This window comes from Stegastes partitus, unplaced genomic scaffold (assembly GCF_000690725.1).
Source record: "Stegastes partitus isolate 25-593 unplaced genomic scaffold, Stegastes_partitus-1.0.2 Scaffold249, whole genome shotgun sequence".
Taxonomy (NCBI): domain Eukaryota; kingdom Metazoa; phylum Chordata; class Actinopteri; family Pomacentridae; genus Stegastes; species Stegastes partitus.
Window position 1 is genome coordinate 25,174 of NW_007577980.1, and position 16,994 is coordinate 42,167.

The following is a 16,994-nucleotide window of genomic DNA, read 5'->3' on the forward strand; positions in this document are numbered from 1 at the left end:
GAGGCTTCAGGAGGGTAGTGGAACAGCTCCCAGCGCGCGCACGCACACACACACACACACACACACNCACACACACACACACACACACACACACACACACAGATGTGAGACATGCAGAGAGAAAAGAGGCAACCCATATGCAGAAAATATGACTACATTTGTATGTGGAGCTGAAACGGCTGGTCGGTTAATCAACCCATCTTGCCCATCAACACAAAATTAATTAGCAGCGACTTTACTGTAATTGATTGTTAATGTAACTGAATGCAATTATTCAAACAAAAATACCCAAGTATTGATTCGTTTTGGGTTTTGGCTCCTGGTATGACAAAACAGGGCATCAGCTGTGGTTTTAGAAAATGATCATCTCACCAATTTGGTTAACATAGAGAGTGACTAATCCCCCCCCAAAAAAATAAAATAAAAATAAAAATAAAAAAATGCTAGTCGTAGTGTTATTTCTACATACAACAATTCAATTACTAAAAGAATCTTCTTTGTTTCACCTTTTGGCACAAGGTGTTCATCACACAGGATAACTGAAAATGTCATCTTGAAAGGATCATCACTGGCTGGTGAAGTAGCACTCTACCCACAACTATACATAATGCCGGGAATGTGCCGCCTTTATGCTTCACATTCAATAAGGCTTGTTGTAAACATGAAGACATAGGAAGGTTAAGGGGTGACCTTGCCCGTGTAGACACAGATGAAGTGGGCTTATTATCACTCAAATGGATGCAGTATATAATGTATTAAAATGTATTCCTAAAGAAGGGAATTTACAAGAAGGTCACAAAGAAAAATACAAGATGGGAAGATCTGTCCAGAAATACAGGAGAGGAGATAAAGGTGGAGCTGTGTTAAATAATTAGTTTGTCATACCTCCAGATGGTCAAGTCTGATGTAGCCATTACCCTCTGCCTCCGTTTGTGTTTGTGAACTCCACCTCAGCATCATACAATGCAAAATCAATACGACATGATTGAACAGATAAAGCAAAAACCGGGTCAGCTGTTGAATCGCTGGATTGAAAGCCTCGAGGGACGATAAAGTTCCTATTTCGTAAAACAAAACCCACAGAGGCGACGGAACAAGTGAGAAAAAAAGCTGGAGACTGAGATTGTGTGTTTACCATCACATTGCACAAACTGGGTGTTACCAAGAGAGCACAGGCAATGAAGGAATAGATGAGGCTGTGTAAATACACGTGACCCTGTTAGTGCTCGTCAGATGTCCCATTTGCTGACTGGGCCATGTGTGTGTGCAAGCACACGCATGTAGGTTTGTAAGGATTCGTGTTCCAGATGCACAGCTTGTTGTTGCACAGCTGCATGCACAAAAAGAAAAAAAAAAAGGAAAAAAAAAAAAGCTGAAAACATTCCACACCGTGTAGAGGACATGCATAAATCATATTGCCTCTGCATTTTGTTGATTTCTGTGTTGCTCAATGTGATTGCTTCAGGCAAAAGCTACACGTGCTGACTCCATAACTGAAATCTTCACTGGCTGTAGCAGCTCACACTGGCCGCACAGTATCAAGTTTCAGTCATGCGAACAGCCATAGGTGGCAAGGACTGACCACAATAGTACAAACTGTCAAAAACAAACTGTCAATATGTAGGGCAGTTTATTAATTGCAAAACTACTGAACAAACAGAACAAATTCAAGCTGCAATCAGTCTCGGTTTCTGAGAGCACAGGGACAAATTTAGAAGTGTGGAACCAGTCTTAAGCATAAAATCCTGATTTTGTATGCACTCAGTTCAGCATACTCTCATGATTTCCCCTGCAGTCTTGGCAGACTCTGTGCTTCTGGGAACTTCAGGAGAGGCAAAAGATTTTGGATAACATGCCTCAAATGGACTATGACTGCGCTGGCTCACATCTGTTCCATAGTAATGCCTATAGGCAAATGGCAAAGCCACCGGGCCACAGAGAATGTGACCATTAGGAAATTAATGATTGCGAAATTCACCTGCACATCTTACAAAAGTTGTAGTGCTATGGGCTTGTTTATGTTGCTGTTCTTGTAGGTGAACTACTGCAAAAGTTCAGTCCGTCGCAGGAGCTCGCCGCGCATTACCGCAGTCGGGGAAAATGCACTCTGACCAAACTTGCTGGGTTGCTAATACGACAATAAATTCACACAATTCACAGTTTATTCAAAAAGCATGTGTGCACTACTTACTCCTTTCTCCTGTGTTGGCACTGTATTCCCCTTTTGTGGAGCAGTTTGTACTCCTCAAAGGATCCTAAATAAACCTGGCTGGTGCCAAGCAGCTAAAAAGCTTCAATCACTTCCTGCATTTTGGACTTTCTGACTTTCAGCTTCCACAAGGCCAAGATGTCAAGATGGCTTGCAAGGAGTCAACAGTGCGTCTTTGTACATCAGAGTTTAGCAAATTGAACTCATCGTGGCCTGCTTCGCCTCTAGTGAGCAAAACCACTGAGCAGTTCGTCTGGAAGGAATGGATTTCACTGTGACTTGGATTGTTTAATTACAGTATACACACACCTTCCACTTTACTGGCTACACCTTGTTAGTACCAGGTTGGACCTGTTTCTGTCCTTCAGAACTGCCTTAATTCTTAATTGACAAGGTTCTAGTAACATTCTTCAGAGACTTTGGTCCATACTGACACGATAGCATCAAGCAGTTGCCGCAGTTTTCTCGGCTGCACATCCACAATGTGAATCTCCCGTTCCACCACATCCCAAAGGTGCTCTATTGGATTGTGATCTGGTGACTACGGAGGCAATTAGAGGGAACTCATTGTCATGTTCAAGAAACCAGTTTAAGATGATTTGAGCTTTGTGACGCGGTGCATTATCCTGCTGGAAGGAACCATTAGAAGATGGTAAAAGGTGGTCATAAAGCGATGGACTTGGTCAGCAACAATACTCAGGTAGACTGTGGCATTTAAACAATGCTCAGTTGGTACTACGGGGTCCAACGTGCGCCAAGAAAGTATTCCCTGGACCATCACACTAACACCAGCCTGAACCACTGATAGAAGGCAGGATGGATCCGTGCTTTCAGGTTGTTTACTCCAAAATCCGACCATCTGAATGTTGCAGCAGACATCGAGATTCTTCTATTGTCCAATTTTGCAGAGCTTGGGCGAATTGTAGTCTCAGTTTCCTGTTCTTCCTGTTCTTAGCTAACAAAAGTGGCACCCAGTGTGGCCTTCTTGGTTATTTGAGTTCCTGTTGCCTTTTTTATGATCTCAAACCACTCTGGCCCTTCTCTTCTGACCTCTGGCACCGACAAAGCATATTCGCCAAGAGAACTGCAGCTCACTGGATAGTTTCTCTTTTTCAGACCTTTCTTTGTAAACCGACGATGTGGCATAAAAATCCCAGTAGATCAGCATTTTCTGAAACAGTCAGACGAGCCCATCTGGCACCAACAACCATGATATGTTTGTAGTCACTTAAATCACATTTCTCCCACAGCCCAAATACATGCATAGTAGGCTAGTTGGTGATTCTAAATTGGCTGTGGGTGTGAATGTGCAGGGTTGTCTTTGTGGTAGCCCTGTGATGGACTGGCGATGTGTGCAGGGCCTTTCGTCTCATGTCAGTTGACCTTCGAGACTCTACACAGGATAAAATGGGTACAGCAAATGCATGGACGCTATGACAGGAAACCATCAGAAACAGTCTTCAGCAAATACAATCAACAAAACTTAACAAACTGATATTATCATTACTACCAGTTCTAGTAGTATGGCATACTAATTCGCTTTTATTGTGTCCAAAAAAGGATTCCCCTTGCCAGCTTTGTATAACATCAGGATCTGTTTATGTTCCCATCAGTTGCTGAAGGAAAACTTACTAAAACCAATGATAACACTTCATTGGAGCAGAAACAAAAGTTTTGAATGGACAATTTTTGCTAATCAATAAACCATCCATCCATTGTCAATACACCGCTTAATCCTCACGAGGGTCGGGGGGTGCTGGAGTCTATCCCAGCTGACTTAGGGTGAAGGCAGGGGACACCCTGAACAGGTCACCAGTCTATCACAGGGCTACACTTAGAGACAGACAACCAAGCACACTCACATTCATACCTACGGACNAGTAGATCAGCATTTTCTGAAACAGTCAGACGAGCCCATCTGGCACCAACAACCATGATATGTTTGTAGTCACTTAAATCACATTTCTCCCACAGTCCAAATACATGGAGCCTATCCCAGCTGACTTAGGGTGAAGGCAGGGGACACCCTGGACAGGTCGCCAGTCACTACACTTAGAGACAGACAACCAAGTACACTCACATTCACACCTACAGACAGTTTAGAATCACCAATTAACCTCAACATGATTTTGGACCTTGTGGGAGGAAGACGGAGAACCCCGAGAAAACCCACGCTGTACAGGGAGAACATGCAAACTCCACGCAGAAAGATCCCAGGTGTGCTCACCGGGCAAGAACCGGCGACCTTCTTGCTGCGAGGCAACAGTGCTAACCACTGATCCACTTTGGAGCCTTAATCAATAAACCATTGTTAGCTATGACACAATGGCAGGAAATTAGTTTTCAAATGTAGATTTATTTTCTTGGAGTTAGGGGACCCTCAGACCTCCTAGAAGGTTTTTAAGTTTAAAAAAAATGTACCTTTCATCCAGATATTACTTTGCACTTCCAAGTGTGCAACAGGACACTAAGCAAATATGACCTGGTCTTCCGTTTCTTCAAATCTGTTGTCAGCATTCCTTTTTGCTCTCTCAAAACATTTACAAGACTCACAATTCTATTCCTGCTTACTCTCAGTACTGGCGCTGTGCTTATAAATATATCCCTGCACTTACTCAAATCTTGACTTGAAAACTGATTTCCATTTAAATTTGTTTTATGCCCTTTCAATTGTTTTGCCATTAATGAACTTCCACACACAAGCAGCACTGTTTATAGCCTTTTTAACTTTTTTTGTTAGCTATTGTTTCAGCTTTTCTGCCTTCCCCTCAATTTTGCATCGAGAATTATTTTTGTTTTTTTTGCCAGACTGCTACTAAATAATTATTTCTTCTAAACAGACTGGCCTGATTAAAGTAACACACAAAACAGAAGCTGCGCACACACTCAGCGGCACAAAGCTGGACACCGAACAAGGTGGGAGAAAAAGACATTTAATGAGGAATGATGCTGGATGAAAATCTACCCCCTTAACATTTCTTTTTCTGTCTTTTTCCCTGTTTCTGTCTTTTGTTTTCCTGCCATCCGCTCAGCTCATTTATGTCACTGTCGCCTCTTTATTTTACCTTTCTTATCTGTACTATTTAGGAGTCTACTCTAATTTGCATTTGCTGGCTCTGATGAACGCTGATAGTGCAACTGCTCTTCTATCCACACACACACATTCCTCTCTGTATTGTTCTGCATGGCTTTACTGTAAATCATAGCACTCTGCTGTGTCTGTTTCTCTTCCTCTCCCCTTCCCTGACCACCACCACCACTCCCCCCTTTCTCTCCCGTCTGCTGCACATCCCTGCCCCTCAGATCCCTCCAGATGTTTCCACCCTTTCTACACTCTGTCCTTCATCGGTCTACACCTGCTCTGCTGCTCACCTCACACGCTCCCCTCTCGTCTGCTCACCCGCAAATAACCGAGAGGTCACGAGCGTCTTAGATCTCCACCGAGCTTCATGGATCACTGCATGCAAACCTGACTGGGAGAGCAGCTGCTGCCCAATTTGCTCATTTGAGACAATCAATGAAAATAACACTGAAGGACGACAATACTTCCAAGAGATTACACACACACGCGCACACACACACACACACATGCTCCTGTCCTGCTAATTGTTGGCTATTAGTCTGCAAGTCTGGGATTACATGTCTTATTAAATACAGAATTTCAAATGAGCTTCGTTAAATAAGAAAGTACTCCCATTTTAATGAAGCTAATTTATATGGAAATTACACATAATACTGACGATTCAGCGAGAGATTTATCCTCATTGGATGAAGGGGAGGAAATAAAGAGGGGAAAAAAAGAGCGGGATAGTGATTTTTTTTTTTTTTTCCTCTCCTTAGCCGGTCCCTTGCTGTTGCACTCTTTCTGCAAGTTTGCTTTTGAAGCACATCCTCGGAGGGTGCAGGTCGTGTACGTTCAGGTCGGGGATGCAGCCACCAGTGTGTGCGTGATGGAGAGCATGTGCGTGAACTCCTGTCCTTGTGCTGACCCTGCAGAGCTCCAGCCTGCCTCTCTGGTTCCCACTGATCCATCATGCTGTCTGATTGCCCAGAGAAAACCCATTAGTCTGAAACAACACAATACATTAGCAGTCAGCTGCAGGTGTCTCTTTTCCATGTTGTGCTCATTCTTCACCATCCACGGATGCAGATGTCATATTTACATCGTCTCAGCAGTTGAATGGCAGTTGAGGTGGAGGTCTTCTATCTAAAACACTTAAGATTTGGATAAACAGACATTTTCTTAATTTTGTTGGCCGTTTGCCACTAGTCTGTTTTTTTTCCAAGAGCGTTTCGCTTCATACTGTGTGATAAGACAATGTGTCTGTCTCTCTCACTCTGACTAGTGATTTATTAATGCAGGTCTGTATGCAGCTATGCCCCAGCAGACTGCTTCTGTCCCTCAGGCAAAAAGCTCAGCGCTGCCCCCTGGTGGTAATTAGCCAAGAAGTACAATGTGGCCACTATTTCCTCATGCCTCCTGACACCATCGTAAATGGATAGTGAAAATGAAAAATGTCTGGAAAATCGAGTGGATCCCAAAATATCTCCTTAAGTCAATTAGGAGGAGAAGATGTAATAAGCAGTAAGTGCAAAGTAGACGCTTTAAAAACAAATAACTTCCTTGCTTCATGAGTTTTATACTGGCTCACCTCATAAGTGAATAATTATCTACAGCTCTTGCAATTTACGGTGCACTTTGAAACTGCTGCGTGTTTGCATGTCTTTTTCATGAAGTTTCCATGGAGACAGTCCTGCTACTCAACCTGCGGGCAAAATATGTTGGACAACTTTTGTGTAATGAACAAAAGCTTTATTCAAAACATGAAATACAAAAATAGTGACAAGAAAAATGATCAGAACTCACAAGTAATTGCATAAATATATACCATCAGAGCAGTTCAGAGATAACATGTTTCAAAAGGAAATATATCGCAACATCTATAAACAAGCAGCGAAATAAAAACAAATAAAGGACAATGCAGAATGAATTAATAGAATACAATGAACACTGTGTCTCTTCGATGCAGGTTTGTTTTTTGTTTTTTTCGTTTTTTCAGGTAATCTCATGTTCAGATGCATTAATGACTGTTGCCACCTAGAGGTTGATCAGACAGTTAATTCATTGCAGTCTTTTTTTTTTCTTAAATTACAACAATAACAAAATGCACACAGTTTCAATCGAGCAACTCCAATTTGTAATTCACTGAATAGAATCAATGCAGGAACAGCCCCGAGTGAGCAGTGTTATGGTGCATAATGCATACAATGCAAAAAAGTGCATTCCTGTGGGATTATACAGGCTATTGTGTCTCAAAGCGAGGGGGCCATGAACCGCGGTGTGGCTCATGTTTCAGAGCCTGATTGTTGCACAGCGTGACATCTGATGAGCAAGAAAAGCCTACAGATGTTTTCACTCTGCAAAAATCTACTTTGTTAGCTTTTACAACCAGGCCAGTCACCTGCCGGACTGGAACAAAGAAATCGCTATAGTGACCGTTTGGCTCCTCTGATCATGTATTTCAACCCATGTGTGCATGACTAGTGTCCTCATGACAATGTATTTCACTATCATGTAGTTGTGAAAGCTGCAATGTACATCTGCAGCATAGTGTTAACTGAGCACTGTTTATACAACTGAGTTCACGTTGCTCTAATAAGGCCATGAAGTTAAATAAACCATTAGGCTAAGTAAAATTTACACTCATACCACAACGTATACCCACATTAACAGTTCAGCAAGCCTCATTCTCATATAAAAACAAAAAAAACAATTTGTAACATGGATGCAAAACAAGTATTCACACGAGTGTACTGAACAACAGTGATTTTCAACAGTTTTCCCTCTATAAAAATAGCTTAAAAATCTGACACATATTTTAGTACAGTGTAGGGTTAAGTCAGTTTTTTTTCTTTTTGTTTTTTAAACTTTTACATCTGAGACAGTTTCATAACAGGCTGGTACATAAGTCCTCTGCTCTTCCTTCCCTCCTATGACACTGCCATACACAAACATAGGGCTTTAAAGACCGCCAAACTCCCAATAAGGAGCGCTAAAGGGAGGAAAAAAATGAATGGCATCTTTATCTCCTCCCTGCTTGGGACTCCAGACTCCAACTGTCTGCAGACAGGTAGCGCAGTCTTTCCTGCACAGAGCTTCACATGCACAGTGGTTTAGTAGTGGAGCAGGACTCGGCCCACGAGAAGGAAAAGAGCATGACCAGCGGTACAATACGTGTGCTCCGTAGCAATGTCAGAATCATTGAAAAGGTGAAGCAAGGACAAAACATGCCACATTTGGCAAACGGAGAGTCTCTCTCACACCGGATAGAGCATCTGAGGGGCAGGGACACTGAACACATAAGCATTTAGTAACCAGTAACCTATAGGACACACACCTATCCACAACTCAGTGTTTCACACACAGAAAAAGCGTGTTGGGAGCTGAGGCAGGGCCCAACCAAAGAGAACTAAAGCACAAGATATGATCGTGAAATACAACCAACGGGCAGGAGTCAATGAACAGATTGTCACATTTCATGCTCTGCACACAGGCAATAATTTTTTTTACGAGACAAGCAATAAACATCATTGTCACCATCATCATCAGTCAGGCCCAGTTAATTCACAAACATACACGGTAGGCAAAACAATATTGTACCCACAAGTAAGTGCACAGGCGTACAAACACAGTCCCTCACAAACACACCTCCCATTGCACCATGGGATGTAACTTATGGTGTAAGTGGTGAAGAGCTTGTCCCCTGATACCCAAGAATAAAAAAAGAAAAGGAAAAAAAAAAAAGCAAAGAGAGAAGGCAAACGGAACACAACACAAGCAGAACGAGTGATATAAACCACCAACATTATAAGGACACTTGAAGAAAGATTGTATTGTTTGGATTAACTGAATGCAGTTGCTATGTACCGCTGTGTTTGCTGGTTATAGCTTCTCAAAGCATATAAAGTAATAACATCTGTAGTATATGACAAAAATAAATAACTGAAACCTCTTGCAGCAGTTGTAAAAAGGCCACTGAATGCTTGTGTGTTTGTGTGTGCGAGTGTGTGTATATTTGCGGTAGTGAGTGAGAGAGATGCAAACTCAACATCACAGGTAGGAACTAGCCAGAAAGTCTTTAGCCTTAAACCATCATGCAATTAACATCCATATAAAAGACTTAAGTGCAGCCTCAAACACAGCTTCTTGCTAGAATTTCCAATCATGCCGTTATAAAGATTTTACTGTATGCATACAGTACATCATCAGAGGTTAAAGTACAGCTCCCTCTTGGTAAGTCCTCTAACCTGGATGAGCCCCTGTAACAGGCCAACGACCAGGTGAGTGATAAAAGCAATCGAAAGTATAAAAGTGCCTCAATCCTGTAACATGTCGGATTTCAATGGCAGAGGCTTTCAAATAATGGCAGTAAATGATCAAGGAGTTAAGTACAAGCGTCACTTTCCTGGCAGCAGTTGTGCCAAATACCTAAATAGCACAAATATTCCTCTGGAGTGATGAATTTAGGATCTTTTCATGACAACAGCAGAATATCCTAGTGCTGTCTTGCAGAGCAAGAAAGGCTTTATTTTGGGACATGAGGCAGTGGCCTGTTTTGCGAGTTTATCTGAATAAGGCCCAAACTAAAAAAAAAAAATGACACCCTGTACAGTTAATGTGTACACCAACACTTTATATTAAGTTGCCCTGAAGTCAGAATTGGCTTTGAAAGGTACTGTGAAGTTAACTGATTCGATGTCAAATTACTGAAGAGCAACTTCGTTTAAAGTACCCGACGAGTGATCGCAGTTTTACACAAAAGGACACTTTGAAGAGCTAAATCCATCCTGTTAAAGCATCACAACCAGCGCTCCCCTGCCAACATCCAATCTGCAGTGAACCCAAATGAATAATAAACACTTCTAGCAGACAGTAACACCGAAGTTTTTCAGAAAGGAGATTCAACTGCGAAAGGGGACAGTTACATAAAGTTTCTTCGTGCGCTTTAACATTTGTTTTGGAGAGCAGTAGACAAAATTTGAAGTTGTGTAAAGACATAATGTCACATTGTCAGAACTCCCTCACTCATTTTTTCCCCCCTCCAACTCCTCCTTCTCTATGAAGCTTTGGCTTTTCTTGCCCGTGGTGATGTTTTATCCTCAGACTTGACAACTCCATTGGCAGCACCCCCTGGCAAGACAAGTTAATTGGAACATTCCTGAATAAAGTGATTTCAAACAGGAATGTTGAAGGAGAATTATTTCAAAATAAACAGCCTTAAACAGCATGTTTACATACTTACCCCTTGTAGGTTCCCTTTTGTGAGGCTTGCTCTTTGGACTGACTGTCTTCTTCTTTGAGGCTTGGTTCTGGCTGTGCTCTCTCCACTTTTTTAACTGGAAGTTAATGAATTTCCACATCATCCAGGCCTGTGTCAGGCAGATAGCTGCCAGACAAGTCATCCTGAGGGGGTAGGACGTTGTGTATTTGAGCTAAGTTTATTGCCATCAATCATTTTGATATAGGAATTTTGGAATTTGATACATTTAAGGTGAAGAATGCAATACTACTTAAATGCATTTAAAAAAAAAAATAAAATCTGCAAATATCTCTTGGTGTTTGTACACAGCACTGGCTCTGTAAATGCGAAACAAACAAAACGATACCCTTCCAGCATTTACTGTGTACATTTGATTTCATGCTCATGCACAGGACACAGGGGAGAATAGATGGAGGGGAAAAGGGAACAGTGGGAAAGAGAGACATTAAATTTGGCACATGCTAACAATCCAAATATGCTAACTGGCTAAAAATCAATAACCTCTCTCCAGAATCGCAGGCTCCACCTCTAAGGGGCCTTGTTATTTTAGCCTACCTTATGGTGAGGACGTTGAAGTTGCCGTCTGCTAGGGAAAAGCCCTGGTTTTCTGTACGGGGCAGGCCAAAGCCAAACGTCAGAACAGACAGTGTGAGGGTGAGGAGGCGGGCGATGACAAAAAGAAGTGCCCACAGAGTGAAGCTGGAAAGGAAAATAAGGCAGTTGCATTGAGTTGGTCAGATTAAGAGCGCATCATCACACACCAAGTGGGAAAAGCGATACCCTTTCTGCTTGTTCTCGTCACTGAAGTAGAAGAGGCGTGAAGCGTGGAACAGAAGCTCCACCAGGTAGTGAGGTACCAGCAGCACCAGGCCCAGTCGGTGGAGGCTGAAGAGACAGAAGGCAGGCATGGATGAACTCACGATAAGAAGACAGAAAAAGCCAACAACAAAGAAGACCCCGCTTCACGTACATATAGCAACGAACATGTCTGCAGATCAGAAGTTATAATGCTTTTATATCAGTTCAACACATGACTTTTTTTTGTTTTGTTTTTTACATCAATAATCTGAAAGGAAAGGAGATAAACAAACGGAAGAGACTGAAGATTAAAAGATAGTTGTGGCTCATAGATCAAAAAACTGGGGCTTTAATTTCCCCATGCAGGGAAAAAGTGAGCTGACCTGACTTGGAGTTTAAATATGAAGAAAAACATTATGGGTACATCATATAAAGACGAAAAAAGTAAAGTTAAAGACTCAGATAACTACTCTCAGTCCATCACTCAATTAAAATAAAAAAAAAAAATCAATCATTCCATAAGCCACACGATACTGTTCAGTAGATTAGTGTCAAGTAGGAGGTCAGAGCTGTTAATTGCATAATGATGGAATAATTTCACTGTTACACACTTTACTGCAATACCCACTAGAAAGTTACTTTGCTGGGCGTCGGTTGGAAACATTCTCAGTCTTCATCAACTGGATCTTAATGAGAGATTTACTGACAACATGCTTCTTGTGAATATTTCCTCCTCAAAGGATAAATGAGACATTTGACTCACTTTAAGACATAGGCACCAGTGATGTGGACAACGTAAAGGCAAATGTAATAAAGCTGGCGGGGGATGTCTTCCTATAAAAAATGAAACAAAAGAGGAGAGAGAGTTTGTTAGCAACAGCAATAACCACAAACGCTAGAGTTTGCTAGAAGGATGTCTGGATGAAAAAGCCTTAAAACACAGCGTGGATGCATGAACCACATTTTCTATGCAAATTAAGCTGTGACATCTACTTGACTCCAATTTACTCTGAAATAACTTATGCACACAATTGATATCGACAAAATAGCTAAAGATTTTCACTTAGATACATTATTCAGCCAACCTTAAATCAATGTGCTTTTTCAAAGAAACAGAAGAAGGAGCATTAATAAATGATGGCGTCTTCATCCTAACCTAGATCACACTTCAAGTCTTTCTTGCTCGCCTTAAAGTTGTACATAATAAGTACATATGTTTCGAGCATCCCTATCCTCTCTGTGCTGCACACGATTGCTGTAAATCAGAACTCTCAGCTGATTCCTAATTGACAAACATGAAAACATGGCTGGGAGAACATTAACTGACTGAGATATAAACACCACTGCACTCAGTGTAGGTTAAAGACCGCAGAGGCACAAAAAAAAATCCATTTCACTTTGACAGCTGGTAAAATGAATTGTATCATAGTCTGATGTGTTACTGCTGACACGCTGGAAAGCAGGACAAAAGGACTCCGGTTCTTAACCACTTTAACTGTTTAAAAGGTTATATGGTTGATGTGGCAGTAAAACCCGCATTAAAACTGACAGCTTCTCTTTTCACCTGAGCCAATTTGCCACCTCACGTCTATAATTCCAAGACCACTCAGCTACATAAATAGGCTGCTGCTCCGCTAACGCAAAGGTCATTTATGAAACCTCAAAAACAATACAGCTTGAATGCACTTTGTTTTCCCCAATATAGATTTTTTGAAATGACCCTTACCTTCCGTACTTTTTGAAAGTACAGCTCAGGAAGTGCATGGAGCCAATAGGCAATTTGGCAAATGTAGAAGAACTTGACCTGAAAACTAGACAGAAAGAGAAAAGGTTGTGCAGAGGATTAAAGGACGTGCATAGAGTTAAATTACTTCATATTATTAGTATTATTTTTAAACGCAGTGACAAACAAGTCAAGCCTTTGAGAACACAGCCTGACACTGATATTGTGATGTTAAGCTTACATCAGTAGAAAGTGAAACATTACACATTGCGTATTGGTAAAAATGCCAGACCTCTGATAAAAATGCTGTTTTGATTTTTCTTGGATGATCACAAAGTTGTAAGAGGTGAGTTTATGGTGTTCATATAAACTTTACTTACACCATGTGAGTGTGCGGGTAACCCTCCCATAAGAAAGTAGGATTCGTTGCAAAGTCCTCCTGTCAGAGGAAAAAAGAGACACTGCATAAGACAAAGCCTAATGCAGCCTGAGACAGTGCATTTCATTGACTCTTGATCCTCGTACCGCTGTAAGGATGCTGCAGCCCCAGATGAAGGAGAAAAGGTAGAACACTGCAAGTTGTCCAGACTCGTTGAACTTGCTGTGTTTGGTTTTTGACAGGTGCAACCTCCTATTCATTTTCTGAAAATAAAAAAAAATATATATATATATTACAAGGTGAACAGATTGACATACTGCACCACATGTTGATGGGAATGACATTTAGTTCCATTAATTCTTTCATTTCTAATCCTAATACAGGCCCATACCTAATTTTAGAAACATGATAATTGCATAATGTAATTTTCACTACTTCATTTATAATGAAAAAGAGCTTGAGTAGATAACACTGCCTGTTACAGAGCTATAACTGCTCCAGCTCTAACATACATTCGAAAAGAAATAAACAAAAAGCTGTGGAAGTTTTTCACATTTTCCTTTTTGCACAGATGTACTTGTAGTTCTTACATTTTAAAGAATAGCTAAAAATTTTAGATCTGTCTTAGTCTGGGATGCTCAGGAGGAAGAGCGGGTTGTCCCCCATTTTTTAAAAAGTCCCTTATATGATACACATTTAGACGTTCCCGTCATGAAAATGCCTTAAATAGGAGCAGCAGAATAGTTAAGATCAAACTCTACGCCAATGCTCCCTTTAGAATTTGTTCATGTATAAAGTTCCTTCATCTCTCCATGCAGCTCAAACACACCAGCTCACCTACAACTCTGCTAAAACTTCTCTATTCTACACACTGGCAAGTTGTAAAATCTGACAGACAGATAGGACCTGGAAAAAGATTTTGAGGAATAATGATAGAAAAACACCAGCCTGCATGCAGACTGGATTGGCTCAACGTGGTTTCTTATGTATGAACATGCAAGAAAACTAAGTCTGTGTTTTTTAGACACATTGAGAAATGCACAGTCATGGTGTTGACTGCCCATTTTCAATGTGTCTTCTAGCATATTGAAATCTAGACACTTGAACCGCATCAAGAGGAGATCTTTCCACAGTAAGTTTAAACAGGATGAACATTAGTGACTACTGTTTAAAACTGACAGGAAATTGTGATCTGATCCTTGAACAGGGAACGATATAAAAAAAATAAATAAAAAAAATCCTTGCATACAGTTAAATGTGATCCAAATAAGATTTTTTTTATTCTAAAATATATATATGTACACACACACAGATTTTTCTCTCTTTATGACATCCCATTGGGAATAGTCATCAGAGTCAAAAGATGTCAGGAGGAACACGAGCATTGTTTCACTCGCTGTGCAGGCGGAAGGATGGAATTTGATCACTTACAAGCAGCTTTCACAACAGAGATGACACATATGGTAATGGAGCCTACGACTCTTTGATCCTTTTGAAATGAAGCACTAAAAGACCATTGTAGAGAGCACACGGGTTGTGTCAGCTACTATGATTTACTTGAAAAACAGACTTGCGTGCAAGCTGTTAGGCAGAGATGGAGAGCACAGTTTTGGTTTCACTTTCACCATATTTATATGAACAAACACAGAAAATAGGGATGAAACCACAGTGCTACAGAAGGAAAACAACGTGAGCCAATACGATGGCTGCTAAGGCTCGACATCAGCGTACTCACATCGAGAATATATTCTTGTATCAAGGCATGAAGGATGACTGCAATAAGCAGGTAGAAAAACACGGTGGCCACATCTTTAGGGCCATACTGGTACAGGTTCACTGGCTCACTCTTCTCATCTGCAAAAAGAAGAAGAAGAGGAGAAACAGTGGTTAAAAGGGTAGAATGTGCAATCAGTGAAGAGCCAATAATGGACAGGTAAGTTTCAGCTCACCGAGAACTTGAGTTACGTTGTACTGGACTGTGATGAACATGATGGCGAACTTTGCTGTGACCTGGAAAGTGAGAGGAAAGCTTTGTAACTGACCACTGACAAAACTCTTTGTCACTCTTTCAGTTAATAAACAAATAAAGTGACACATTTAAACTTCTGACACTCCTACACACACCTTCTCCAAATAATCATCTATGCTTTTAGTATCAACTGTGAGAAATTCAGTCGTCGTTCTATGCGATGAGCAAAGACTGCAGTGTCACTACAAGATCCAAAATTCACTGACTCCCATAATTGGGGTCTGGAGAACTCCAGGAGCTGCCTGGAGGGGCTCCCAGGGGTCTCCAGCAAACCGAGGAAGTTCCCTACCACTGCTACAATGACTGCCATTGTGCATAGGCATTAATAATTCTGCACCAAGCTGTATCACCTCTCTGTCCTCATAGATAAAGGCTGATTAAGATACAAATCTTATCAAAAAGGGGCATCTGGGAAGTGGGTAGATATGTCCACAGTATTTCCAGTCTGGAGCCAGTCTTTGGGTGGGTACAGGTTAGTGGGAGGAAAGCTATCTTGTTTCATTCAAACGTGACAGGGTACTAGTCATCCATAGCTGATATGTCGAATCAAAGGGCTGCTAGTCAAATGTATAGCATGCAGACAGACATTCAGGCCAGATAAATGTACTGGTTAGCTGTGGAGTAGATTAGCCGACTGGTAAGACGACCTGTTAGCTGTGCCAGTGGGCCTCCTCACCATCTTCTTTGGCAATCAGAGAGACACATGAGAAGCAGAAAGACACGCTAGCGCCCTGCCACTGGAGTGCTGCTGTCATATCAGCTAACGAGGGCTAGCATCAGCTAACATCACTCGGCTAACTACAGCAGCTCCTTCCCCTGTGCAGCCACACTGTACCTCAAACATCAGGCCGAGGAGGATGATCATGGCCAAACACGAAACCATGTCGGCGTGATTCTGGATCACAAACTCGTGGCTCAGCACCGGCGGGCTCTTGTTCTTCTTGCGGAAACCCATGGCTCACCGACACTGCCTTCTCGGGCTCCGGGCTGCCGTCTTTGAGTGTGGCGGGGTTGGAGTTAGCTTCCCCTGCTGCTGCTGCTGCTGCTGCTGCTGGCCTGCACGTCTCAGCGGATGGATGCTAGCGCTGCTCGGGGCTGATCCCTCCACTGTAGTCCGTGAGCACAGTGAACGGCGGCTCGTGTGTTTAAAAAACAGTCATGAAGGTGCATCGCACCAAACTAAACAGCACAGCACAACACCCACTTTTTTTCCCCCCCTGCCTGGTAAAGTCAGATGACGGGCCCTCCCACTTCAAAACCCCATTCATGAACCGCCCAGTGTCATTGACGTAGAAGGAGAACCCAGGCCTGTGGTGCGTTCACGAACTCCACGTAAGCGCCAACGATCTTTGCAAACACGAAGCTCCTCACTCACAACATGAGTCATACGTATGATTATAGCTCATAATCATCTGAAATGATGGTCTGTTTGGACATTATTCTGTATAGCAGGGCTGCACCAGCACACCACACCCAGGAGCCCAAGTTTCTGTTTTTATTTGTGTTTTCTTTTTGGGGGGAACTGATTAGTTGTA

At 41.9% G+C, this 16,994-nt stretch overlaps 1 protein-coding gene across 1 annotated transcript; it reads right to left on the reverse strand.

Annotated features, from left to right (window-relative positions):
* Positions 1-7,000: 7,000 nt before the first annotated feature.
* On the reverse strand, positions 7,001-16,710 carry LOC103357347 (translocating chain-associated membrane protein 1-like 1). Its single transcript, XM_008281871.1, has 11 exons — positions 16,295-16,710; positions 15,380-15,440; positions 15,166-15,284; positions 13,577-13,693; positions 13,432-13,490; positions 13,055-13,139; positions 12,092-12,162; positions 11,311-11,415; positions 11,086-11,229; positions 10,513-10,673; positions 7,001-10,400 (listed from the first exon to the last, which is right to left on the reverse strand). Exons 1-11 carry the CDS (start codon positions 16,412-16,414, stop codon positions 10,327-10,329), a joined length of 1,116 nt encoding a protein of 371 aa, XP_008280093.1. The 5' UTR covers positions 16,415-16,710; the 3' UTR covers positions 7,001-10,326.
* Between the last annotated feature and the right edge of the window lie 284 nt (positions 16,711-16,994).

Bases quoted from the DNA above. Each gene is read 5' to 3' on its own strand.
- LOC103357347 (XM_008281871.1), bottom strand. From the start codon at position 16,414: ATGGGTTTCCGCAAGAAGAACAAGAGCCCGCCGGTGCTGAGCCACGAG. The intron at 15,285-15,379 runs GTGAGCTGAAAC...TTCTTTTTGCAG, and splicing joins CAACGTAACTCAAGTTCTCG to ATGAGAAGAGTGAGCCAGTG. The intron at 12,163-13,054 runs GTAAGGGTCATT...CATTTTTTATAG, and splicing joins ACTTTCAAAAAGTACGGAAG to GAAGACATCCCCCGCCAGCT.